General features: G+C 46.8%; 1 protein-coding gene across 3 annotated transcripts in view; it reads right to left on the reverse strand.

The window, feature by feature from the left end:
* Window positions 1-27,872, reverse strand: part of LOC146183870 (uncharacterized) — a 141,114-nt gene that overhangs the window by 18,663 nt on the left and 94,579 nt on the right. For 2 of the 3 annotated variants that reach the window (XM_084609205.1, XM_084609204.1), the window contains exons 3-4: window positions 22,892-23,120; window positions 5,410-5,477 (exon numbers count right to left, since the gene is read on the reverse strand). In XM_084609205.1, coding sequence (XP_084465331.1) covers window positions 5,410-5,477; window positions 22,892-23,120 — 297 coding nt within the window. The remainder of the gene's footprint in view (window positions 1-5,409; window positions 5,478-22,891; window positions 23,121-27,872) is intronic. The other variant, XM_084609206.1, reaches the window with a different exon arrangement.

A 27,872-nucleotide genomic window follows, 5' to 3' on the forward strand; every position in this document is an offset into this window, starting at 1 on the left:
GCCGTCCCAAGCTGTCGAAACCTTCTTGAGTGCCGCGGCGAATGATCCGCCGAGTATGAAATAATCGGCCCCAGTATCCACCAAAGTGGTTACGGCGATGCCGTCAACTGAAAGGTCTAAATCGGCTGGCGCTGACGTCTCCCTACGGTAATGTCGAGGTGTCCGGTCTCTGCCGCGGTTCGTCGAAGAGGTGCAGTGTCGTAGAAAAGCAGTCGGGCTATGCAGTTGGTTAGGTTGTCGGCTTGTCGTTAACTTGGGCGGCTTGGTAATCATCAACGTCTCAGGGTTGTTCAGCGTCGGCGAAGTGGTTTGCGTCGCTGGAGGGTCTTGTACTTTTCGTCGTTGAGGAGCCAAACCTCCAGAGGCTGCTGTGTCTAGTTTCCCCTATGGGAATGTCTAGACTGGTCCCTCGGCTCGGAGGAATCATAGCGGTGGGGCGAAGGTGATCGATGGCGCTGGATTGATTCCAGATTAGAAAGGTAGTCAGCAATCTCTCGTGGGCGCTCTCCTGGCTGCGGACAGCGAGCAACGAAGGGGAACCCGCGAAGACCCCTCTCTTTGTAGGGGCGGTGACGCCAGACATGCCCAGCTTCGCCACAATGGTAGCACAACGTCTGGTAGTCCGCGGTTCGCCAGATGTCAGTTCGGCGGCGCCTGGGTCGCTGGAGGAAAGTCGACTGGGAAGGTGGCATTTGGGGAGTGGCCGGCACAGGCTCTCCATAACGTGGTGTTCAAGGCGGCAGAAAACGGCTTGCGACAGCGGCTTAACTCATTGTAGGTGGTTGTGGAGGACTTGCAAGAAGTGGCGCGGCACCCAAAGCTTGTTGCACTTCTTCGCGCACAACATCAGTGACCAATGCAACTTGTGACTGCGCCGGCGTAGGCAAGAGCTTTGCCAGCTCTTCGTGCCCAATGGCTCAAATGGTCCCTCGCAGTGAGTCTAATGATGTCACGGTGGATCTCTCAGTACATGTGGACAACATTGATACAGTCGTGCGCTCGTACTGCCATGCCCGCATGTCAAGCGCACTCTCGATGGAAGTAGCTTGTGACAAAAGCATCTACGGCTACCGACGGACTAAGAACGAGGCCGGCGAAGAGCTTTTCTTTCACACCTCTCGTCAATAATCGCACTTTCCGCTCTTCCGACATGTTTGGATCTGCACGGCGGATTAATCTCCTCCGCGTACACCATCACGCTTTTGTTTGGATGCTGGATGAGATTCTGAAGTAGAATATCGGCTTTTTCTTTACGGAATGTGCTAATAAATGCCTGCAGAAATTCTGCTTTGAACGTATCCCATGTTTGCAAGCGAGATTCATGATTGACGTACCAGGTCCTCCCCGAGTCCTCCAGGGCAAAGTAGACATGGGGCATCTTCGCGTTCATGTTCCAGGCAATAAAGGTGGCCATCCGGTCGAACTGGTCTAGGCAGTCCTCTGAGCCTTCATGAGGGAGACCATGAAAGCGAGGGGGGTCTCGCCGGTGAAGCAGGACATTGGCAGCTATCTCTTGAGTGTTCATACTGTTAGTCAGTGTGCTTGTAGACCATAGATCAGGAAGCGGGCCAAATTAGGGAGATAGGCCACGTAGTCGCCGGCTGCCCTGGTGAACAGGCGTTTCTACCCTGGGAGTGTGTCCTTGGCTGCAGTCGCGGCTTGAAAGAGGCGTCCGGTACATGAAAGATCCACCCAGTATCTCCACCAGATGTCACGTTGCCAAAAAGGCATGTGAAGGCCGCAGGAGCCGGTAACACAGAGCCCGGTGTTGCCGAAGCCCATGGACGTACGGGCCGGACGCGAGAGGGGAACTTCGTCGACTTCTGGCATCAATATATATATATATATATATATATATATATATATATATATATATATATATATATATATATACCGGGTGTCCCAGCTAACTTGAACCAAGGGTTACAAAATAATATATTTGAGGTAGGTCAGTGAAACCAGTTGCATACAACTACCAGCCTGCTTGCGCACTACATGCAATTTTTTGTTTTGCAATTAGTTAATTGGCTAATTATGTTAATTCTTCTAATTTTATAAATATTCACCTTAGACCAAAAATGTGAATTGGAAAGTTGTAGAGCACCTTCAGAAACCCCCATTCCATTAATTGCGATAAAGAAAGTCTCACGTGTATCTTTTTTTCCGGGCTCAAAAGAAATCCCGCGAAATACAAATAATACCTCGTGACTAGCGCATTTGAGCGCAGCGATCGTGGTGCTCTCAGTCGTGGTTTGAGCGAACGAAATCAGCTGCGGCCGTGACCCGATGGTCCCGTTGCAGCGGCAGGCAGAAATGTTGGCGATGGTTGCAGCGAGCCCGAGCTCGCCCCATAGAGAAAGAGATTGGTAAAGAGCGGACACTCCCATAGGGCCCAGCGGCCCATTTGACTGTAGTGCACCAAGCGGCCGGCGGCAACTACTTCCGGTCTTGCTGAAAGGCGCGCGATTTGAATGCTAGCACGTCATGTTGGTTTGCCTTTTATACGCGACTTTGTGAAGCGCAGACCACCGCGCTGAGCTAAACTGCCCGAAATGCCTCGCAGTTTTACAAGAATGAAACATTTTTCACCTTGCGGTTGCCCTGTTAAACGCGACACCACGCAAAACTAGCCGTTCGCAAAACCTCACGCCAGGTCACATGTCATCGCGGCCGGCGAGCCATATTGGCGAGCGCCTTGTCATGCCTGTTGTCTGCCCTTCACGTGCGTCTTTGTGAAGCGCAGACCGCCGCACTGAGCTACACTGCCTGAAATACTGCGTAGTTTAACAAGAAAGTCAAGAATGAAACGTTTCTCACTTTACCGTTGCTCTGCTAAACGCGACACTTAGCAAAACTATAGCCGTTCGGCAAACTGCGTCAGCATGGCCGCACCGGCCGGCGAACACGCCATTTTGGCGCAGCGATGTGCCTTGGTGCCTTCACATGCCACTTTGTCAAGCGTGACGAGCTAAACTGTTCGAAATGAAGCTGCTTCCCGGGAACACAACATATTACACCTCGCCGTGGTTGGAAACCGCCAGAATTACAGCGTAATGAACTGCGCCTGAACAGCCGGCGCGCCTGTTCACGAGCTGCGAAACTTATTGGCACCGGCCGACATGATCAGCGTAAACTGCTTGAAATGCAGCGTAGTTAAGCAAAAAACGTTGCCCACCTTGCCGTCGTTTCCAACCGCTGTCGTTCTGCGCAGCAGTCCACGAGAGGTCTGTGCCGCACAAGCGCGGCGAGGCACGAGCACACAACCGCGCCCTTTGACAACTTCTTGTCGTCTGCTCCGGCGGGCTACCGCTGCAGCGAGTGCCGTCGCGCGCGCGTCCGCGCATGCGCACGTTGGTGCCGCCATCCATCAATCGGCGGCAGCGCAAAAAGTCGCGCGTCATTTCCTGGGGCCAGTTTTCGCCGAGTGTCCGCTCTTTACCAATCTCTTTCTCTATGCTCGCCCGTCGTCACCGCGATCTTGGCCAGGCCTGTGCACCGCAGCAGCCTACATCACGACGGGATAAAGAACCGGCAAATGAAGGTGCAGCGCTAATTTTAGTCGAGTCACATGTCATCTCGCCCATTTACCCAAACCAAGCCTGTATGCGCAGATTCAGTGGCTGATACCTTATCGCTCATCCGTTTGACGTAAAGTTCGCTGATTGGAGAGAAGGAGGGTTTGTTAGAATCCCGGTGCTGTCGGCTCGCCGCTCTCGGTGCTACTTGCACCATCACGTGGGCCGGCTGTCGGACGCGGGCGAAGAAGCCATCGCAGGCCTATCGGCCTGCCGCTTTAACATGACAAAGGAGACACGGCCGCAGCTAATTTCGTCCGCTCAAACCACGACTGAGAGCACCACAATCGCGGCGCACAAATGCACTAGTCACGTGGTATTATTTGTATTTCGCGGGCTTTCTTTTGAGCCAAGAAAAAAAGATACACGTGAGACTTTCTTTATCGCAATTAATGGAAGGGGGGATTCTGAAGGTGCTCTACAAGTTTCCAATTCACATGTTTGGTCTAAAGTCGATATTTAATCAATTAGAAAAATTAACATAATTAGCTAATTAAGTAATTGCAAAACAAAAAATCGCCAGTAGTGCGCAAGGAGGCTGGCAGTTGAATGCAATTGGTTTCACTGACTTACCTCAAATGTATTATTTTGTATCCCTTGTTTCAAGTTAGTTGGGACACCCGGTATATATATATATATCGCATTTACCTTTTTTAATCTCGTATTCTCTTATTTAACACAGAGCACAGGAGCTTCTCAGAGATTTCTTTAATAGAAGACTGACATTACCGCGCACGATGGCTACTCAATTTTTGACGTTAACCATAGTGGTTATATAACTTGTAACCTGTTACCAATTAACTATCATGATGTACCCCAATCTTACAACAGCCTCGAAAGAGGCTAGCAAGCAGCCATGTTCAAATAAATAAATAAGTCACTTGTACAACCAAGGTCTGATGTTTAAGCTGCAAAATGGCGAAGCTGATTTCTCCAATACTTTTTACATTTTTATTCATGTACGCTAGCACAACATAAAAGCACATCAAGAACAGAAAGATGCGCGGTAGGTTTTATATAGCCTACTAAGTGAAACGAAAAGATTCGTTAATAACTCAACAGATCTGAAATACACGCAATAGCACGCGGCACATTCTTGTGGCAACAAAAATGCACACGAACCAGTGAGCTGTTACGTGATGTATGTACAGTAACAAAGCATAAACATGATCCATGCTCATTCCAAGCTGCAAATAACGACCACAATAACACCATTTGTCTTGCCACAATGTAAGGCTCATTCTGCATATGGCATATAATTTAGTAAAACATAAAAAAGCTGCTTAATGAAGATAATTGTTATAGGAAAAGTATGCCGTGATCACCACTTGCACGCGTGCCATTTGATCCTTGAAATGTTGCAACGCTGCTGCGGTTAATGATTCGGCATACTGCCGCAGCTGCTTCCATCTCAAAGGTACACCCGGCGTGGCCCACCACCCCAGAATCTTCTATTTTTACCATACCTAATGAATGCCTTGTATATGCTGCAATTAATGATTCTGGTGCACTCCAGCACCATAAATATGAGGGTGAGCAGCAAATGCTGGACAGAACTGTCTTGTTTACATGAGTTTGCTCATGTTCTGGCATCATTGATGTAGTTCCACAGTTAAAAAGAAGAGTTGCAAAAATTTAGTTTGTGACAGAAATCTGCTGCTACGTAGTCAGTGATGCCAATTCCACACTACAAAAAAAACCTGGAAGAAATGATGACTGACCTATCTGTGTATTTCGCACACTAACCACATGTTACATACAATGTGGCACTTTGACCTGTCCAATAACAGAAGGTAGCATATTACACTTGCCGAATCTCATGCAGTTTTCTTACCTGTTGAGCATGGCCTCCTGCTGGAATCTGTTATTAAGCTTTGCCTTCTGGGCAAGCCTTGTGTTTGGCTGGCCAAAGATAAGTTTTAAGAAATGAAAACAGAAAAGAAAACAGAAGGTAAAAAACTTTGATAAGGACACCATAGAAGTGCAAACGTGCAAGACAGCAAAGGTAAAGAAAGAATAGCAAAGCAACAATGCTAAAGCTAAACAATTCAGCATCACTGTCGTGTCGCGTGAAACATGTCACGAACTTTCTTTGTCAGCAACCATGACCATGGTTGCTTTAATAGTCCTGGTGATTTTGGACTGCAAAATGAAAGATTGCACACATAAATTCACCAGACACTAAATGTGCTGGAATGCTATGCTCATCACTTTTTAATGCCCCTGCCACACTAGAACATCTACCACCATTTCACTCTTTGACATGTTGATTCGTATCATTTGTGAATGACATAGGTTACAGCGTAAAACCGGAAAAAAAACAAATATTGCAATAACCAGTGAATATATATATATATATATATATATATATATATATATATATATTCACTGGTTATTGCAATATATATATATATATTGTAGTGTGGTAATCTTCATCGTTATTGCCACTGACATGCATCGCGTGCTGGCGCTCTCGAAGACGAAGAAGTTGTTCGTTGTCTTCGTGATTCGATACGCCTGACGCTCCGCTGCGAATTCATCCTGAGTAGCTGAATCCTTCTGCGTGGACTGAATAAATACACCCCCTACAATTGGTGGAGGTGCTGGGTACGTTCCCGTTAACCCTGGAACTAAGAAGCCGCAAATTGCCATCTGCGTCCACCATGCAGGATGATACTGCCTCGATATCGCCACCCCTCCCAACCACGGTCCTCTGTTCTGGAGCTCTGCGGCAGCGTGACCCATGCCTCTTCAGTGGCACGGCCGATCAAGACGTCGACGATTGGTTGCCGACGTACGAGCGTGTCAGTAGCTACAACAGATGGGACGATACTACCAAACTAAATAATGTAATCTTTTATCTGACTGACGTGGCGAACCTCTGGTTTCGCAACCATGAGGCAGACCTGCCATCTTGGTCTGCATTTAAGAAGAATTTTTCGGAAGCGTTCGGCCGCCCTGCAGTTCGCAAGCTCCGAGCAGAACGACGCTTGCGCGAACGCACTCAGCAGGCCGAAGAGTCGTTCACGAGTTATATAGAAGACATCGTTCACCTCTGCAAACGTGTCGATCCCCTAATGTCCGAAGCAGATAAGATCGAAAACATCCTAAAAGGCATCTCTCAGGACGCGTGCCAGATGCTGTCGGTAAAAAGTCCTGCAGCGGTCACTGCCGTGATCAAACTTTGCCAGAGCTATGACGAGCTTCGTAAAAAGCGCGCTTCTACCCTGCGGTCCAGTGGCAGAGACGACGCCATCTCTGCACTAGCGCTGGGCGGTTCTACTCCATCAGAGGACAGCCCTTTGCTTCAACAAATCAAGGCGTTCGTTCGAGAAGAGGTCGCCTACCAGCTATCACTGATCCCTCAGTTACAGGATACTGGCCGCCTTGTTCCTGACATGGCTCCGTCTTTGGCCCCTACCATACGGCGTGCCGTGCAAGATCACATCGCTGATGTTCTTCCGCCCAGCTCCATGCTCCCGCCCAGCCCCGTGCTGCCGCCCAGCCCCGTGCCGGCGCAAGTAACGGCACCACTGACTTACGCCCAAGTTGCGGCCAGGCCGCTAATGCCATCAACATCTCTTTCATACCAGGCCGCTCCTTCCAACCTTCCTTCGCCTTTACCTGGATCTGCATTCCATGTCCCTATTCCAAGGGTACGCCAACGCCCTACGAACCCTTGGCGAACCGCCGACAACCGGCCAATTTGCTACTCTTGCAGGCTGCCGGGCCATGTCTCACGCCTTTGCCGCCAACGCCTTCCACATTCTCGAGCTGACCTCTCTCGAGCGAGAACTCCGCCCGGTTCCGACTTTGCATCTCGCGGCAATCAAATCTATACCACTCGCCGATCACCTTCCCCTCGTCGCCGTTCCCCGTCCCCACTTCGACGTTCTACTGGCACTGGTGAGGGAAACTAACAGTCGCAGTTCCCGGGGCAAGAACTGCGCTTGGTTCGAACTCTTCAAGTCCTCGGTGTTCTCCCACTAACGTAATACAAGTGTTTGTCGACGGCGTCGCAACACTCGCTCTTGTCGACACGGGCGCTGCCGTATCCGTCATGAGTGAAGCTCTTTGCCGTCGTCTTCGTAAAGTGACCACCGCGATTTCCGACTTTTCGCTTCGCACCGCCTCATCACAGCACATTCATCCCTCAGCGGCGTGCACGGCCCGTGTTCTCATCGAAGACGTCTTATACACCATCGAGTTTATTGTACTGTCTCGCTGCTCACACGACATCATCCTGGGCTACGATTTCCTTTCGACTCATCATGCCGTTATTTACTGCGCCTGCGCGGAAGTTTCCTTTTTACCTCTTTGTGATACCGTCTTGTGTGACGTCCCTACCCGGCCTGCAAAACTCCTTGTCGACAATGACACAGACATTATTCCATTTTCTGCTACCCTCGTTCCACTCTCCTGTGAAAGCGTTATTAGTTCGACTGTCTTCTTCACACCTTCCGACGCCGCTCCACGCCATCCCTGCCTCCTGCTTCCATTTGCTTTCCTCAAGTTCGAAGATGGCCTTAGTGCAATGTACGTCTCAAATCCATTTTCGTGCCCGTCCGTCCTGCTACGCGGCGAGTGTCTCGGTCGTATTGAAGAACTTGATCCCGCGCTTGTAAATACTCTTCCTGCCACGCCTACTTCATTAGACGTTAATGTTCTCAGCTCTTGCGATACAGCGACCGCTTCGACACCACCCGATGTTCTTCAACAAGCTATTGACGTAGATCTTCCACCCGCACAATGCGATCAGCTCGCTGCTCTTCTACAGAACTTCACTTCTACCTTCGATCTTCCTCACACTCCTCTGGGTCACACGTCTGTCGTTACGCACACAATCGACACTGGTACAAACGTACCCTTACGACAGCGTCCTTATCGCGTGTCAGCCTCTGAGCGCCAGGTTATTGCTGATAACGTGGACGACATGCTTCGCCGGGGCGTCATACAGCCATCTAACAGTCCATGGGCTTCTCCGGTTGTTTTGGTCACCAAGAAAGATGGTTCCATCCGGTTTTGCGTCGATTACCGTAGAATAAACAAGATCATGCGCAAAGATGTCTATCCTCTGCCGCGAATCGACGACGCCTTGGACTATTTACAGGGAGCCGAGTATTTCTCCTCATTGGATTTGCGCTCTGGCTACTGGCAGGTACCGATGGCTGATGATGACCGCTCGAAAACTGCCTTTATAACACCGGACGGCTTATACGAGTTCAACGTTATGCCCTTTGGCCTTTGCAATGCCCCAGCTACTTTCGAGCGCCTGGTGTGCACTGTTCTTCGTGGACTCAAGTGGCAGACCTGTCTTTGTTATCTGGATGACATCGTAGTTTTTTCCACCGACTTTTCTTCTCACCTTCTCCGCCTAAAGCATGTCCTCACGTGTCTCGCCGACGCTGGGCTTCAGTTGAATTTGAAGAAGTGCCACTTTGCCGCTCGAAAACTCACAATTCTAGGCCACGTAGTCTCTAAGGACGGCATTCTTCCTGATCCCACCAAACTTCGCGCAGTTGCAGAGTTTCCGAAGCCAACCTCCCTGAAGCAGCTCCGGAGCTTTATCGGCCTCTGCTCCTACTTTCGATGCTTCACCTTGAACTTCGCCTCTATCATCGCTCCTCTGACCCAGCTCCTTGCCGGTAGCTCCGACCTTTCCTCCTGGACTCCAGCCTGCGACAAAGCCTTTAACACTTTACGCCGCCTTTTGGTTTCGCCTCCCATTCTACGCCACTTTGATCCGACTGCGCCTACGGAGATCCACACTGACGCCAGCGGTATTGGGCTTGGTGCCGTCCTTACCCAACGTAAGCCTGGTTTCAGCGAGTACGTTGTGGCATACGCCAGCCGAACACTGGCGAAAGCAGTCTAATTATTCAGTCACAGAAAGGGAATGTTTGGCCATTACTTGGGCCATCGGGAAATTTCGTCCCTATGTGTATGGCCGACCGTTTTATGTTGTGACCGATCACCACGCTTTGTGCTGGCTCGCCTCTCTGAAAGACCAATGTGGTCGCCTTGCTCGCTGGGCTCTCCGTCTCCAGGAGTATGACATTCATGTCATTTATCGGTCAGGTCTGAAGTATACGGACGCGGATGCTCTTTCCCGCTCGCCATTGCCAAGTGATACCTCGTCTGACCACGTCTGTGCTTACGATTTGTCTACTCTTGCAACTATCGACATGGCTACCGAACAGCGGAATGAACCCTGGATCAGGGCACTTTTGGATTTTCTCTCAAGTCCTACTCCCGGACCTTCATTCAAAGCGCTCGTCCGGCAAGCCCACCGCTTCTACATTCGTGACAGTCTTCTCTATCGCCGCAATTATTTGCTTGATGGACGGAAGTGGCTTCTAGTCATCCCGCGTCAACTCCGCACCAAAATTTGTGCTGCGTACCATGAGGACCCACAGTGTGCTCACGGTGGCGTATTGAAAACCTACACGCGCCTACGTCTGCGATTTTACTGGCGTGGAATGCACCGCTTTGTACGACATTTCGTGCGCGCTTGCGAATCATGTCAACGCCGAAAAACTCCTCAGAAGTCTCCTGTTTCATTGCAGCCGTTACCCTGTCCTGCTCGTCCGTTTGACCGCGTTGGCATAGATCTCTATGGCCCTCTTCATACTACTGCCGCTGGAAACCGGTGGATTATCGTGGCAGTAGACCATCTTACTCGCTACACTGAAAAATCACCGTTACCCTCTGCCTCAGCAAGAGACGTTGCTTTGTTCCTTCTCCACAACTTGATTCTTCGCCACGGGACTCCGAAGGAGCTACTCAGTGACCGCGGACGCGTTTTCTTGTCCGACGCTCTTGAAGCCCTACTGAAAGAATGCCGCATCATTCATCGCACCGTCACTTCTTACCACCCTCAAACGAATGGCCTGACAGAACGTTTCAACCGTACTCTGAGTGACATGTTGGCCATGTACGTTAACGACGCTCATTCCAACTGGGACCAGGTTCTTCCCTTCGTAACTTACGCGTATAACACTGAGATACAGACCGCCACTGGATTCTCTCCCTTCTTTCTTCTTTAAAACCCTATGTATATTATGACACTCATATAATACCAGCTGTAATTTCACAATAGCAAGAATGGAAAAAAAAGTTTTCAGCGAGGAAAGACCAGCAAAAGTATTTATTTGCACTAATTGCACTATGTGTATTTGCATTATTTGCACTATCTGTATCCGATTCTCCTAGTTATTTTCCTTTCGTGGTCCATTACTGCCTGCCCTGAAGGCCGATTCACATGAGGGACTGTCGGCCTGCAGGCCGCATATCATATGTTCACACATCACTGAAAACTGGTCTGTGGTCTGATTTCATTTCATTTCATTTAATTACCCTAAAGGCCCAAGTGGGCATTACATAGGGGGGGAGAAGTCATAATAACATTGTTCAAACGTTTCATAGTGTCATCACATGTTAACAACAAAAAATGAGAAAAAGTGATATACAGAACTAACAAACAATTACAAACAATATTACATACGTAGATAAATGGCAACACGAGCACAAATCAGAGAAAAACAAAAATAAACGAGCGTAAAAAACTATAAAACAGGCGTAGTTCTCAATTTATTAAACATTTCCGACTAAGCAGGGAACATCGTTTCCAAGGCTTCTCTAAATTTTTCATGGTTCGTGAGGCAAACAATATTTTTATTTAGATCGTTCCATTCACTAATTGAGAGATGAAGGAATGAATACTGTAACAAATTTGTTCGCGCAAAAGAAGGCTCCACTTTGTGATCATGGTCGCGGCGAGGAAAGATTTGAGTGGCCGGTTTTATTTTCTCGATGCTGTAATTTGAAGGGTTATAGTAAAGCTTGTGGAAAAATATTAGGCGATTAATTTTTCGCCTGATCTCTAAAAGCCGGAGACCTAACTCTCGCTTAATTAAAGAAATGCTAGAATACGAGGAATAATTGCATGCAATAAAACGCGCAGCTTTGTTTTGCAGAGATTCAAGTTTAGCTATTAGGTATGATTGATGAGGATTCCAGATAATCGAGGCATATTCGAGTTTCGGCCGTATGATTGTGTTATAAACAAGAAGTTTAGTGTCTTTGTTGCAATGACGTAATGACCGTCGCATGAAACCCAGGGTTTTGTAAGAGTTCCCTAATATGTTGTCAATGTGTGTGTTCCAAGACAGGTTGGCTGACAGGTATACTCCTAAGTACTTGTGACTGGATGTGTTCTCAATGGCTAGGTTATCAATCTTATAAGTGTAGTAAATTGCTTGATTACGTGTTGTGAAACGAACAAGTTTAGTTTTTTTAATATTCATAGTCATCTGCCATTCAGAGCACCATTTGATTAGGCGTTGTAGGTCATTTTCTAGTTGTAAACATTCGGTGAGGTTAGTCACAGAGCGATAAATAACGCAATCATCTGCAAACAATCTGAGCGAAGAAGTAATGTTAAGAGAGATATCATTTATGTAGATCAGGAATAATGTGGGCCCTAAGACGGAACCCTGGGGTACACCGGATTTTATTACCTGAAATGAAGATAGGGCATGGTCTATTTTAACGGCCTGTCGCCTATTGCTCAAATATTCCTCAACCCAATTAACCACTGTGCTATTAATGTTGATGTGCCTCATTTTAAGTAATAATCGTTTATGTGCTACGCGATCAAAGGCTTTTTCGAAATCAATAAATATGGCATCTATCTGTTCTAAATTGTGTAAACTGTAGTGGATGTCTGTAGTTAGCTCAAAAAGCTGGGTTTCACACGACCGCCCACGCTGAAAACCATGCTGGTTAGCAAAAAGTATATCCTCACTGATGAGAAAATTTATCATTTGGGAAGATAGAATATGCTCAAGTAATTTGCACGCTATAGATGTAAGAGATATGGGCCTATAATTACTTTTACTATTCCTATCGCCTGTCTTATACACGGGAACTACGTAGGCAATTTTCCAGTCATCTGGAACGTGTGCTTCATCAAGCGATTGCTGAAAAATGCAAGCAAGAATTTGTGCCGAATTGAGTTTTGTAATCTTTAGCAGCTTAGCAGTGATATTATCAGGCCCAGGGCTGCAGGACGATGGCAACCGTTCAATCGCTTTAAGGACACCTCCTGTGTTTATGGTAATGCTAGGCATGAGGTTTGTAGTATGAGGACTTAAGCTAGGTGAACATGTAGTTGATTCGTCCTGATAAACACTACAAAAGTAATCATTGAGTTCGCATGCAACTTCCTCGGGCTCTAAATAAATACCAGAATCATGTTTAAGGTTCGGAAGTTCCCTCGAAGACGCAGGTGAAATGACCCTCCAAAATTTTTGTGGATTGGTACGCAAAAAGTTTGGCATATCAGTGTTATAAAAGTTGTCTTTGGCCTTCTCAATTTCTTGTTTGCATACCCTTGCAAAATCCAAATATTCTGACCAGTCAGCGTCAGTCTGACTACGTGAAGCTTTGCTGTACAACCGTTTCTTTTTATTTAGGGAACGTTTTATACCTCTTGAGAACCATGGCTGATCATTTGTAATGTGAATGCACTTTTTCTTTATATATTTTTCTTGTAGTCTTTTGAGTTCATCTCGAAATGTAGTCCAGTTTTTAGAGACAGTAGAACATTTATAGTTCTGCAAAAAGGAATGACAAAACATTTCAAACTCGCTGTTCAGGCCATCACAATCAGCATTAGCATAATCATAAATAATCTTTTCGCGTACAGATTTTTTTGGTGTACAAGACCTGAATAAACAGTGAATTGCATGATGGTCGCTGATGCACTCTATCACTTGCGTACTAATACTGATGCCGTCAAGCAGACTCGGCGGACCAAAAAAAAAAGCATACGACACTTTGCACAAACTGTAGTTGGTAGACCACTTAAAATTGACTGGCAACATCGAGAAGCAGAAAAGGGAAAGAGACTGGCCTTTTTCCACATGCAGCTCAGTCCTACCAACCCCATCGTATCCCAATTGGCCCATTTAACCATTTGCACCCCAGTCCCGAACAATCGACAAACCAAAGGACACAAGAACAAAGGCCTGTCTGTCTATTGTCAGGAAGTTCATTTTTGGGAACCGAAACATTAAAAACAGTGGGCTGGTTGGCATACCTAGTGGCAACTATGCAGCCCACTCCTAAATCCCTGTTTTTGACATCTCTCGCTTGACCGGTCGACAGCACGCCTTTACATAGCACAGTCGAACCCGGATATATCGAACCCATGGAATATCCCCTTGAAAATTCCATGTAAAAATATAGGAAAGCCGCGTCATACATTGAACTTAATGTCATCGGTCGTTCGACATATTGAACTCCGAAACACGCACCTTCCCCAAAAAGGATCGCATCACCATCGGCCGTTTGCCGCGTGATGTTTTCAAGCTACACGCGGAAGGAATGAGAGGGGACAGTTCGGCGACGGCTGGTCTAAGACAGCGCCGCGCCCATTCCCCAAAGGCGCGCGCATTTGCGGTTATCCTTTCCCGCGCGGCAGCATGTGACGTTTGCAAGCCATGTGCGCGAATGAACCAGAGAACCAGTAGGAACGAGAGGGGAAAAACACGATAGAGCGAAGCGCAAGGGAGTACCCATTCATTTGCCGAGCCATCTCGCTCCTCCCGCTCTCCCGGCCTTCGTTTGCAGTAGCACGCGCTACGCATGCACCAATCCAGCTCAGCCCGTTTTCAGACAGAACGTATCGCGCTTTCTCCAGCGTGTTGCGAACCCTTTGCGCGCGGCCGCTAACGTGACTATGGCGCCTGTGGACGTTAAGAATTGGCAGATCTCTCTGTCTCTTTTTTTTGCGAGACTCATCCATTCTTATTGTTGTGTTGTACACGAGGAGTAGCGTAAGGCAGGTGCGGACGGTTCTTTTTTTCCGGGAGTCAATTATTCTTTGATTTATGCATCAACGAAAGCACGCAGTCAGCTGCGATCATAACACCAGCTTTTAGCATTTTTCGCTTCAAACAGCATTTGCCGATATCACTCTTTCCAATGATTTTGTGGCAGTGAACTATGCCCGCCCCAAGCGCACGTGACGTGATAAATCGAACCACGCTTGTGCAACCAAGCCATCACGGGCACTATGCCAAGTTCGCTCCCCACCACCGCAGGAGCTATCAAAAGATAAACACGCAGTGACGTTATCGCTGCGCAGCATCTTGGCACGCTGCCAAGAAATAAGCTGTGAATGAGACCACCGAAACGGAGTGGCGCGCGTCATCGATATGCGAAAATGCTCACAATTTTTGTCCCGGCAACACAGAAATCTTGTTTTGAGCTGCCGCGGTGGCTCGAGCAGTGAGAGGGACACACTTCTAACAATTTGAAAATTTTTCACTCTGTCGCTGCCACTCGTCGCTGAGATCACTCAATCGCTTGCAGGTGAGCGAGCTGGCCTTAAAGCTTCTCCCCTCCCCCTCCCCCCTAAAATCCACAGGTACAAAAGTGGAGCGTGGGTTCATTATGTGATTACGCGACAAATACGGTATAGTTTTTTCGCAGCATAAGTGCCGTCACAATCCGATTTCTGTATATCGAATTATGGATATATCAAACTATTTCGCTATCGCCTTCGAGTTCGATGTATCCAAGTTCGACTGCAGTGACATGTGAACACATAATGCGTGGCACGCGAACCGATGGTCCCTCGTGTGAATCTGCCTAAAGTAGACGTACCCCCTCACCACTCCCAGTGCCTCGCTACCTATAGGCACTGTGCAGAAACCCAGGGGGCAGCACTCGTGGCGAACAGGCAGTGCCACGAGTGAGCGCCAGAACAGTTTGATAGGGAGATGCACGGCCGGCGCGGCCGCCTAGGCAGGGCGCGCGCTTGAAAAAGGCTGCTTGCGCAACGAAATGGCAGCAGTTTCAGGCAGCTCAAGTGACGTAGCGAAGCACAAACAATGCGAGAGTCACACGACACAAGACGCAGAGACAGGGACAAGTCCTGGCCGCCCGCTGGGTGTTTATTTCTAGGGCTGGAAACATGAGAAACGGAAGACAGGAAAAGCGCGAGCAGTTTGAAAAGGCCGAGCAAAGAATGAAGGGGGTGGGAGGGTGAGAGGCGTAAAAAACACGGTAAAAATGTAGAAATAACAAAAACTTTTATGGCGAACGCCCCTCCTCCCAAATGTGGTATAGCATCACAAAGGCCAGCTCGAACGCCCCAAGCTGGGGTGGCTGAGGGAAAAAAAAAAGAAAAAGAAAGCTGCGGGGAATCGAGCGGCCGAGAAGGATAGAACGAGTGTGGGAGAAGAATAAGAATTAATGAAGCTGTAGTCGAAGAAGAGAAAACAGCCTAAAAAATAGCGACAAGCCTGACAACTCGAGAACGCGATTACCGGGGCCTGAAAATGTCGTAGGCACTTATATTATGCAGACGAATTTTGAAGATCTTTAGCTGTTTTATGGTGATGCAGTTGCCACTTTTCTCGACGATAAAGGAAAGGATGGCAGATGGCAAGCGGTAGCTGATACAGCGACACAGCTAGAGAATGAAAACTCCCTTACAGCACTGCACAAGCGATCTAGTTTCTAATACACATGCATGTCTTCCTCTCGCTCACATGCCAGAATTGTAGCATGCCTAATTTTCGTTTTCGTTTAAAGAACGTCCTGCCTCATCCCGACTTGAATGCTAGTAGTTTCTTTTCCTTTTTTTGTTTTTTTAATGATCCTTAATGCCTCTTTAACGGCACTTTCAAGTCCTCTGCCACAAAATTAAGTTTTGACACGGGAAAGTAACAGGTGGCAGCCAGCCGCTCGACAACTTGTTTGGAGCAGGATGGCATGTAATGAGTGCAAGATCTGTTCAGAGCGTCCACAAATAAGTAAAAAAAAATAACATTGATTTCCTTCACTTATTTTTTACTATAGTCTCGATTGAGCAGTATCGCATGAGAAACAGCTTATCATTTGAGATTTAACAGAGTAGACATCGAAATGTCAATAACACAACTAAAAGAATAAATTAGCGTATGGAATGCCAGACAGGGGCTTTATGAATCACATCTACAGAGTAGGGCGAAGCGAACAGCGAAGAAAGGACAGACAAAGGAAGCCGCCCAAGAGAATGAAAGTAGCGGCGGCATAAGCGTGGAAGGAAAGGGTGTGGAAAGTAACAAAGGAACGAGCTGAGAGGGAGAAAAAAATAATGAAAGCAAGCAAAAAAAAGTTGCCAAGGTAAATTCGCGAAACTAATGTGCAACACATAGTAAATGCGTATTGACGGGTGTTGCCTGTGTGCAACAAACCAGAAATCAATTTTTTTCCCTTTTAGAGTTTCGGTTTCGGTTCAGTTTTTTTCACCAGTTGATCTGGCAACATTAATATCTGTCCCACTCTAGCGCCATCTGATGCTAGAATGCACAATCAAACTACAAAGGAGGAAGAAGTTTGGCGCGCGCAAACGGCGTTCTCTCCTACGAGCTGTCTCATCAACTTCACGGCGCTAAAAACAGGTTAGTACTCATTGTTGCTTATTGTGGCTCTAACATAAGCTGTAGTAGTGCTTCATGGTATGCTGATAGAATGGAATCTCTTTTAAGACGCGACTTGTTATCGAAATGACAGACTTTCAGTATGTTGCCTGAGGGCAACAACAGGCAATACGCGGTATTTCTTATATATGATGGTATTATGCCAGCGTTCGTGAACTAATAAGTTCCCTTGTTTATGTGTGGTATGTTTTGACTGTCTCGGACGTTACAGGGTCAACTGTATGGGCAGAAAATATGGATCCTGGGATATTCTATGGGAAAAGACAAGCAAAAGTCCCACCGGAGCACAGTGATGACTCCGACCTCGCGTCCTCCAGTGACGATGAAGTGGATTCTACCGACAAACGTTGCACTGGTAAGCGATCAATAATTTGTCCTTGAAATACCTAATAATAATATGCTGCCTAATTTTTTTGCAGGAGTTTTACGCGATTCCTGTGAACTAGACGAAGGCAGCACTGATACAATTACTGTGAGTACAGCTTCTTCGGCGTCGCACCATGCTCCTAGTAAAGCAAGAATGCCATCTGCATCATGGAGAACTATTCACGACAGCAAGGGGAGAGAGCAGCCAATATGGGAAGATACGCTACCTTCCACGTCCCCTGTTCAATCACCAGTTGGCTACTTTCGAAGCTATTTTGATGAAGCGATCTTGAAGCATATCTGTGAGCAGTCCGCCCTTTACAGTGCCCAAGAAAACCCAAACAAAGTCTTGGTACTGACCACTAAAGAGCTCGAGCAATTTATTGGCACTATTCTTACTATGTCTATAATGAAACTGCCTCAGACACGAATGTATTGGTCTGAAAACTTCAGGATCAAACAAGTAGCAGACACTATGCCAAGGGACCGCTGGGAGTTCATAAAAAAGTCTCTGCACTTCAATGACAACCTGAAGGCACCAGATCTGAGTGACATAGATAGGGATCGTATATACAAAATTCGACCGCTTGTTGACCACCTCGTTGCGAAATGCCGCCATATTCCGAAAAGTCAGAAGCTGTGTGTAGACGAGCAGCTGGTGCCTTGCAAAGGGCGCAGCTCTCTGAAACAGTATTTGCCCAAGAAACCCAAAAAAGTGGGGATACAACCTCTTCTTGCTGTGTGACGCTTCCGGGATCATGTACAATTTTGAAGTATACACAGGGAAGATTTCACCACAGCCAGGCGTGCCGGACATAGGCGCCAGTGGCAATATCGTCCTCCGCATGGCAAATGAAGTGCCGCCAAACAAAGGCTATATCTTGTATTTCGACAACTGGTTTATAAGCTTAGACCTGCAAGTGGTACTGCAAAAGGTCGGAATCAGCTCCATCGGTGCAGTTGGCGAAGTCCGCCTGAAGGGCTGCGCTCTCCCCTCTGACAATGAACTGAAAAAGAGAGGTCGTGGAGCATACAGCGAGAAGGAAACAACTGTGGACGGCGTCAAGCTCAGAGCTGTAAAGTGGTTTGATAACCGCCATGTTACACTCTTGTCAACTTTCGCCTCTGCTTCGCCAACCCAGCCTGTGAAGCGTTATGACAAGAAAACGAAGACAAGTGTCACCATCTCTTGTCCCTCCATGGTAGCGGTGTACAACGAGTCCATGGGTGGGGTGGACCTTGCCTATATGCTGGTGGCTCTGTACAGGATAACACTGAGATCAAAGAAATTGTATCGCAAATTTTTTTTTTTCCTTTTCTTGATGTTGTGGTAGTAAACTGCTGGCTAACCTACAGGAGAGACGCAACAGCTGCTGACATTCCCAAGAAAGAGCAGATGTCATTGCTAGCTTTCAAGGCTGAGATCGCATGTGCGCTCCTACTAGAAGGAAAAGTGGTGACACCTTCAAGGAGGCGGCCCCTGGCGGCTTCACAAGTTGAAAACTGCCTTCAAGCTAAGATACTCAGGGGACCGGCTGCGCCCGTTCCATGCAAAGAGGTGCGCCTCGATGCAGTCGGCCACTTTATGAACTTTGCCGAAAAGAAAGGGCGCTGCAAGTACCCAAACTGCTCTGGCATCACACGCGTGTTTTGCACAAAATGTCATGTGCACTTATGTTTCACGCCGGCAAAAAACTGCTTCTATAACTTTCACACTCGTGCTTGAAACGGTCAAGGATATGCGACAAAGCCAACTTCTGGCATTTTGCCTGATGTTGCCTACAGGCAACAAAGCCATATCTCTAAGACAAACCGAAGTAATTTTTGTGTGTTTGGTTTTTTGTGTTCTCTGTTGTTCATTTTATGCGAATTTGACAAAAATAAACAAATAAACACATTATTTGTGGTCTCGTCAATAAAGGGTTAAAACGCTCCATTCCTGTTGATTACTCTCTGAATTGTACTGGTGCTTATGCAAGCTATCGTAGACAGGGAAATATAGACCACAGGACAGCATAAATAAAAATTATACAATGAACAACTGCATCCATGAGCGCGGCCCACTGGGCGCGCACGGCGGTCCCAGTAGCGCTGATGGCCATGAGTTGCCCAATTTCTTTAAATATTTTTTTTTTGCGGGTTGAGAAAGGATGCTAGTACAGGTGAAGTATAGTGTGTGTTCTCTTTCGGGAAAAATGCTTCGCGGTAAATCTGGACGTGGCAATACCCGGGCATGATTGCCAGCTCACTGCTCGTTGGAAGGCAGCGATTCGCACTTAGAGTCGCTTTGCTTCGTAAAGATTATTCGGTGGCGCAAAAAATATTTTATCATGCCAGTGAAAATGTGTGCAACAGCAGCAATCCAAGGACTGCAACCTAGCAATTCATTTGTGAACATAGAATAACGCCTATCGATAGAACGAATGGCGAATGCGCCTTACGCACAGCAGATCCACCGCGTCTCCGCTGCACGGCAGGGCGCACGTCTTCCTACCAAAGGGGCGCGTGCGTCGCACCGCGAGTTACTCCTGCACGGTGCCTATTGTAAACTGCTTTCCTTTCTGAGGCTGTTAACATTATTTTAGACTTTTGCACATTAATTTTGAAGCCTATCATTCAGCTATAAGCGTCTAAATCATTATTTATTTTTTACGATTCATCTCCTGAGTTACTTGGCAAGGCACTGCCATCAGCGAATCATGGGTTATTAATGCATTTTTCCACCAATCCTTATGCCTAACTAATCCCAATCCAGGTAGAATAAATCCCAATCCAGGACTTTGAATATTTCCTCTAAATAAGCTGTGAAACAGCACTAAGGAGATTGTGTCTCCTTGCCTAACATACCTTCATATGGGAATTATATTACTTTCTTCATGGAGGACTATGATTGCTCTGCAGCCGAAACAGATATCTTTCAGCATTTTCACACACCGGTCTTCTAGCTACACCCAGATTTCGCAGTGCCTGCATGACTGCTGAGGTTTCGATGGAGTCAGATACTTCCTTGTAATCTATAAATGCTATGCATAAGAACTGGTTACATTCGAGTATTTTTTCTAAAAGTCAGTATGAGCCTTTGGCAGATTGAAGTCTAAGGCTGCCCTGGTTCTATTAGCAATTATCTTTGAAATGCCACGTACGTAAAAGCAGTAAGGTTATCCATTTATGATTTTGCAAGTTCTTGATGTCCCTTTCTTTTGGATACAGATAATGTTTTCGTTCGTCAAAGAGTCTGGTACTCTAGAGGTCACAAGATACTGCATATACAGGGTGACCAGCTTTTCCAGCATAATCTCCCCACTGAGCTTTAGCAAACCTGCAGTTACCAGATTCCCCCCCACCTCCCCCATTAGCGACTTCCCTCTTTCTAAACAAACAGTGTCTTGTTATGACCGTGCATGGTCCGCACTTGCGCGCTCTATTGTTCGCCTGTGGGCATAGATATGTGCTGTGGATATGTGCTGTTGGTGCAAGGGCTCTAAGTGAGCCTGTTTCCATGAATCCTTTTGTGTAAGCCTGTTTTGCTTTGGCGAGACCCTGCAAATGCCAAATTGGCCCTGTCAAGGGAACATCTAGAAAAATACAAAGAAATGTCGCCGGGTGGGAAATAGCCGGAAGTGCTTTCGTTCAATTGTTCACCCTTCCTGTCGAGAAGCGCTATGGTCAAGTGAGGAATGCCTATTGTCCAAAGGAGACAACGTCCGCTGACGTACAGGACAAGAAAGGAGCATGACGCATACGGCCATTAGAGGAATTCCCGGGAATGCAGGAAAGATTTGCAATTGCCGGAAAGGGACAATGCTGCGAGCAGTATGTGGCGCGCACGTGCACTTGGGTTTCTGAGAAGGAAATCCACTTGCCGGAACCAGGATATCGGATCTTTGCAGAAGAATAGAAATGTACCTCCTCGCCGTTCCCAAGCTCTACCGGCCAACAAGTGACCACGCCCAACGAAACAATACCGGACCAGTCAGTGCATCAGACCATCAGTGCTCAATGTGTTCGATTGGATGCCGATATCTGAGGGGCGTGCCCTGGAACTGGTTGGTCAGCATCTTCAGAGAGGGGCTGGACATAGGGGGTTTTAAGGACGTTGCAGAGCACGAAATGAGGCTCTGAGCCCTGGGTAAACGGCTCATCCAGACGCTTCTCGCTATGAACTCTTAACGCTTGCCATTTTGCTGACACACCCTTCTTTTTCATGTAAATACGTTTTCTCAAAGTGCCATTAAACCTGCTTGTATATATTTTACCAACTTCGAAGATTCAATCCTTCATCAACCCCGAGTCTCTGCACGCAACCAAGTGAAGGCCGGGTCGACTTAGTCCCAGCGTCACGACAGCCTTGACTTTCTAAATACAGTGAAATCTAATTATTCAACTCACATCCGAAAATTCGGACAATTCAAGCAATAAGCGCAGTCCTGGCCGACATCTATGCAAGTTTCTGGCATTAAACTCTCGATGACTCTGACAAGGGCGGGGTGCCATCGTTTCTTCAGGCAGGAATCACATTACGATAAGACGCTGGAAGATGTGTGCGTTATGGCAGATGCAATGACGATCTGAAGTCTTTTACTGCAGAAGTAAGGCCCAGACGCATAGTTTCCATTTCACTACTGTTAAATTCATGCCATTCCAACGCTGCCAGAAAGCACGCATCAGCCGGTCGCATCACATTTTGGACACTGTTTTTTGCAGCATTGGTATTTTACTTCCATTTTGGGATGGTGTCACACTGTTCCAAAACCTACGCATATTTCTTTTTAGCACTTTAGCATCCCCTTGACACAGCATTCACTCTTCGTGAGCCTCGACCTGAGGCTTGAGGATGCCTCACTGCAATGTCATACAGTTTGTATCGTGAAGCATCCTCAAGCTTGGAGGGGTCATATGTGAATGCGCACCAATCGTATCGTGTCGCACTGCAAAAAGGGCAGCGGAGAAACTTACGATACGTAAAGCACAGCACTTGATGAAATGACAAATTATTTTCGCCGTAGCTTAGTTCACACTGAAATGTATAGACAACCATACTCCAAGCATTCCTTAGAAAAAATTACTATGAAGCATGTGATTTCCGGCTCCTTTTTCGAACACATTTTTTGGTCCCTTGAAAGCTGAATTAGATTTTGCAGCAGTCCTAACAAAATTGCTGATAGTCATTGTAAACCGGCCAGTGAAATTGAATGTTTCTCTGTTGATTCGAGCTTTTTTTTTCTTTGCATGCATTCTGCTAACTACGTATTGGGTTTCATACCAACTTCTAGCGTGCGTTTGGAGTGGTGACGCAGGATACTGGCGGACCCACAAAAGCCTTCTATTTTAATGCAGAATACTCAATTCTGCATCTTCGAATTGTTCAGGAACCTAGAATACAGCTACAGTTAACAAATTTTAAAACCCGATCTCTAGCGGTCAAAATTCTCACAAAATAAAAGCCATACACACCTGAAGGTGACCCCTTCTCTGGCAGTGGTCTGAAAGAGGCGCTACTGGTTCGACTTTCCCAACAAGTGTGCCCTTTTTACGAGTTACCTTGGTGGCAGTCTTGCGTTGCACAGGCATGTTTCCTTGGTCCGGTTCATCCGATGATTTGCTACAATTCTCGTCTGCAAGGGCTTTTTTCGCTGAACTGGCGCCTTTGGTTGCTGACCTAGTTTGCCGCTTTGATGCCGCACTGTTGAAGAACAGTTCAAAGATAAATAAGATAGGGCAAAATGAAGTACAGAGTGACCAGAATGAAAAGACCCACGAGTGCCACGTACAGGGTGCCTCACCTTAGACTTGCCGCAATTTTTAAAAATAGTATTCTCAAATTAGAAGAGCATTTGGCAGAGCATTCTCAGCAGCGTTGTGCATCAGTATACATCTAAAACAAGTTTAACACCATGAGCTGTGAGTGCGGGATGTTACAGACCTTTTTGAAAAGCCAATGGGAATTACAGCTCACCGATGTCATGTTTCACTTCGAACAAGAAGTCCAAATCCATTGTGTTAAGACACGGCATTGTCCTGTCCATGGCTTCTACTTCATATTAGCTCTAACCAGTCGACTGGGTTAGAGGACAAGGGGAAACACCCTGGTTATAGGACCAATAATCTGGAGTCTACTGTATTTTACTGCCAATCACATTCAACACAAAAAGTATAAATTGCATGAATATTTTAAAAATGAAAAATATTCAGGATGAGTTTGATATGACATTACTTCGTAACATCAGTGTTCACTATATTGAGTATGGGCTGCATGCCACTACTGCAGCAATCAAATTTTGTGGCTAAAGTACATTAGGTGTGCAAGGCCGCCCTATTCCAATATTCTACTAAAAAACCACATTACGAATTTTTCAAATTAAGCTTTTTAAGAATCCCAGGCAGATTTTCTGTTTTCAAAGTAAAACTATTTCAGAATTATGAATTTCAAAATAGCATACATTTCAGAATAATGTACGTATTTTATTTTTCTTCTATAATCTAAGAACATCAGTATTACGAATTCGGCTAAATTAGCAGCGCCGCAGCTTGAAACTCTCGCATGAAACAGAAACCGCCGTTTCTGCGTGTATGGTCTGGGCTGTAGCTATCATCATCGGCATATCTAAGACCAGCTTCTAGCGCCGCCATGAAGCTATGGTTTATTACTCAGAAGGCAGCAGGCCTAGCCACCTGCCTTTTTCTTCCTGTGTTGTGTGTCATTCACGCGTGCGGGACGATTTTTTGTTTGTTGCGGATTATCTTGTTGCGTGCTTCCAGTTTCGATTTCAGCATCAGACAAGTTGCGGTAAAAAGACTCATGAAAAGAAAAAAAATTCGATATAATCACTGATTATTCATTTTTTTAGTCCTTATTTAAGGCAGGTTCATATAACACTAGAGCTGTTGTGGATAAAATTGAACAAATTAGCGACCATTGCACACCTGCCCAATCTTTAAATGCATCCAACAACAAAGACTGAACTACAATATATTTCTCAGTTTCTAGCACAATCAACATGATTATGTTTTGTACTGTGAGATGCATCTTTCTAACTAGTATGCCTCCTTAAAGGGCGGCTCCGGCAATTTCTATATATTCTCAGATCTAAAATTTCAAGTTTACATTTTTCATAATATTCTGAACTTGCATGTAAAAATGTGGTACCTGAATGTGGCATCATTTTTCAGCAATGGAATTTTAACCTTTTCGCTTCTGGGCGCTCCAGTCCACAGTCAAAGGTTTCGAGCGGACAGCCATCCAAAATTAACCACGCGCATGGAGGGCGCACTTTCAGTGACCCGCACAACGGAGAGAAATGGCACGTTGTGAAATCAATATGACAGAGGGAGGTGGAAAGGGGCTAAACGACCTCCTTTGCTGCTGCTAGCCGCAAGCAAGGGTGCGGCAAGAGAGAGCGAAAGCAGCGATCGAGTCGTATGTCAGCGATGGAGAGCAACAACGCGAGCCCCAGAACGTGACACGTCGTAGCAGACACGCCAACAGAATAAAAAAAAACCTGCAAACCTGCGGCAGATGGCAGAACAACCCTTGAACCCGTAACTATACTCCGTTTCATACGTCAAGTGTAATACTACCAAAGCTACAGCTCTTGTTTGCGCTCTCCGCATCCGCGATAAAAAATAGTGCCTGCTCTTGACGAGAGAAAATAATAGTTGCTTTGTCTTCAAGCTTAATACATTTTACATTTGCCATCAACTTCATAAAAAGCACCTTTTTTAGGTAAAAAAAGGTCGGATTCGGCTAATTTGTATGTTTTTATGTCATTTTTGTTCGTGTCGCGTTTTGCTGCCCCGCAACCTTGCCAGCTGTGCCACCAGATGTCGCTGGCTGTGCCCTCCGCGATGCGCTTCTCTTTTTGAGAAAATGGTTCTTTGGTGCGCATTTTTTTATAAGATCCGCTCTGTGAAGATGTCTAAGCATGCGAAGCATGTTATTGCAAACGTGTATGCTCGGAATAGAGCCCGTTTCGGCAGGAACCACTCGCCTACAGAACGAGCGCGTAGTGATACGCCTCCTGTTTTTTTTTTCTTGCGGACTACTTGCGTAGCTTTCGCTGCGTTGCACCTGATGTATGAAACGGAGTATACACAGACACGACGCAAAACGTGCGCACCGCATGATGACTTAGCGCGATAGAGTTGCGCGCGCGAAGTGACCACGCCCACCAGCAAAGAAGGTGTCGGGGGTGGGTGCGGTCGCTCCATACTCTCCAGTACATACGTATCAACACAACTCGGGGCGAAAATATGAACTTGTAGAAAGATATTACAGATGGCGCAACCTGTCCAAGTGCGGCAGCTTCGCGCTCAGGCACGAAGTTTTGAACGCACGATAGAGAAGGTACAGGTACGTCGGTAACACTGTGGGGGGAAGCGCGAAAACGTACATGTACCGTCTTTGCCAAAAGTAACCAGGCTGCGGGTTTCGCTTCTAGGTAGGGTAGTGGAGAATTCGTAGCACTTTTTAAGCTGTAAATCTGTGCAAAGTAAAGGCGAGCTCCTGTCCTCACTTATTAACAAGTTGTGATTCTCTGGGAAGCCATGTTGGCTTTAGAACACAAGCGAGAAGCAAAACATGCAGCCTGGTTACTTTTGGCAAAGACGGTACATGTTGGTACACTTTTAATGCGAACGCAGCTACGAGCCGGCGCTGCTCCGCGGAGCGCCTCTCGTGGGCTCCTGGCTAACTATCGCGCAAGCGCCGTGAGCGCAGTAGGTGGGGCTTCCGTGTCGTCTGCTACAGCGCGCTGGCAGCGGCCGATCTAGCTTGCTTTGCCATGAAGCGAGCCATCCTTTTGTGCGGCACCGCCGTGCAACACACAGCTGCTGAGAAACGTGTCAGACTTTCGTGTAACGCCATGGTCGCAGCAGCGTTACACGAACATTTCAGTTGCAATAGACACCATAATAAACGAATGGCCAGCATTACCTCCCCGTCGTCAAAGCTGTGCCATGCTCAGACGCCGCTACTTGTTGCAATTTTTTACAGGTGCAAGCACTCATAGCTTAACAGCCGGTGCAGACCTGTGGCGGAAGAGTGCGGTCATCAGGTCAAACTGCGTAGCACTTGACGAGCCTCAGACAGCATCGCATGGGAACCATTGATAGATGTGCGAATGTTCACATTTTTTTTACCATTGACACAGCAAAGTAAGCGCCTAGGTAAAGTCATTGAAATATGCGAACAGCGTCCAAGCCTTACCAGAACCCTAGCCATCGTGTGCGCATTTGTTTCAGTCACCCTTGGATCTATTTGCTGTTCATAGCTCATGAGTGTATTCTTGCTGTAAGCAAAGAAACGCGAGGGCAGAAAATAAAGTCAGAGCTATTCCACGCTATTAAGAATTATGTTATCTGTTTGTGCCAAAAAAGAGTTGAAGTAGAATGTTCATGTAGCCAATGAAACATTGTGACGCACCGTCATTGAAACAATGTGATGTCTGCCGTAGACAAGAGCGATAAGATCGTCCCGCAGCCTGGAGTGAAGTAGGAAGGTTTTCGTCGAGTTATTTGGCAATTCGAAGCTGCTTCATCACTTCCACGTGGCTCAGAAAGATACCTCCGCCTCATCAGCACTGAGAGCTGAGACAGGGTTCGTTTAGATGCGACTGTTCGCTGGGATTTTGTTCCTTCCTACGCTTCAGACAGAACCACCATGTCGCGAAAGAAGAAAGACGGCTCATTGTGGACTTGTGTCTATGAGAATATTCTTAACGACAATTTCGGCGCTAACAAATCGTCCCTTTCTATTGTAAACAGAATAATTCAGGCATATAGAGATGACGGCAGGATTCAAGACGCCCCTCGGCAGCCTCGTCGCCGGGCTAGAACAGAGGAGGAAGACCGGCAGATATTAGCTTCAGCGACTGACAACCCGAGGATATCTATACGGGAGCTGCAAGCCGAACTTGGGCTCAGGCATGTTTCGCCCATCACCATCAAGCGTCGGCTTTACGAAGCTGAATTGAGGAGCCGGACTGCAGCACGAAAACCTCTACTGCACGCCGAAAACAAGCAAAAACGGCTACATTTTGCCCAGGATCATGCCGACTGGACAGTGGACAATTAGAAATTCGTCAACTTTACTGACGAGTTCACGTTCACTACCAGATGGAACCAAAGAGCGAGAGTCTGGTGGCCCATCAATATGCGGTATGTGACCATTGTTGCAAGCATCTGTAAAACAGGCTTCCGTTGACAGCCTTAACCATCGTTTTTTATTATGAGTAGCAGCAGTGTAACATCACGATAAATATTTATAGATTGAGTAATATGGGCGGTGTGTCAAGCCATGGAGGTAGGCTACTTGGTTACAGCTTTCATCCATTTGTCCAATGAAAACCAGCAGAAGATTGCGTAAGGTTCTGACACGAGGGTGAATGTACGCTTTTGCGGTGGACACACGGAACCCTTCCACTGTGCCGCAATCTTC

This window comes from Amblyomma maculatum, chromosome 7 (genome assembly GCF_055883805.1).
Source record: "Amblyomma maculatum isolate TAMU_Amacu chromosome 7, ASM5588380v1, whole genome shotgun sequence".
Lineage (NCBI taxonomy): Eukaryota > Metazoa > Arthropoda > Arachnida > Ixodida > Ixodidae > Amblyomma > Amblyomma maculatum.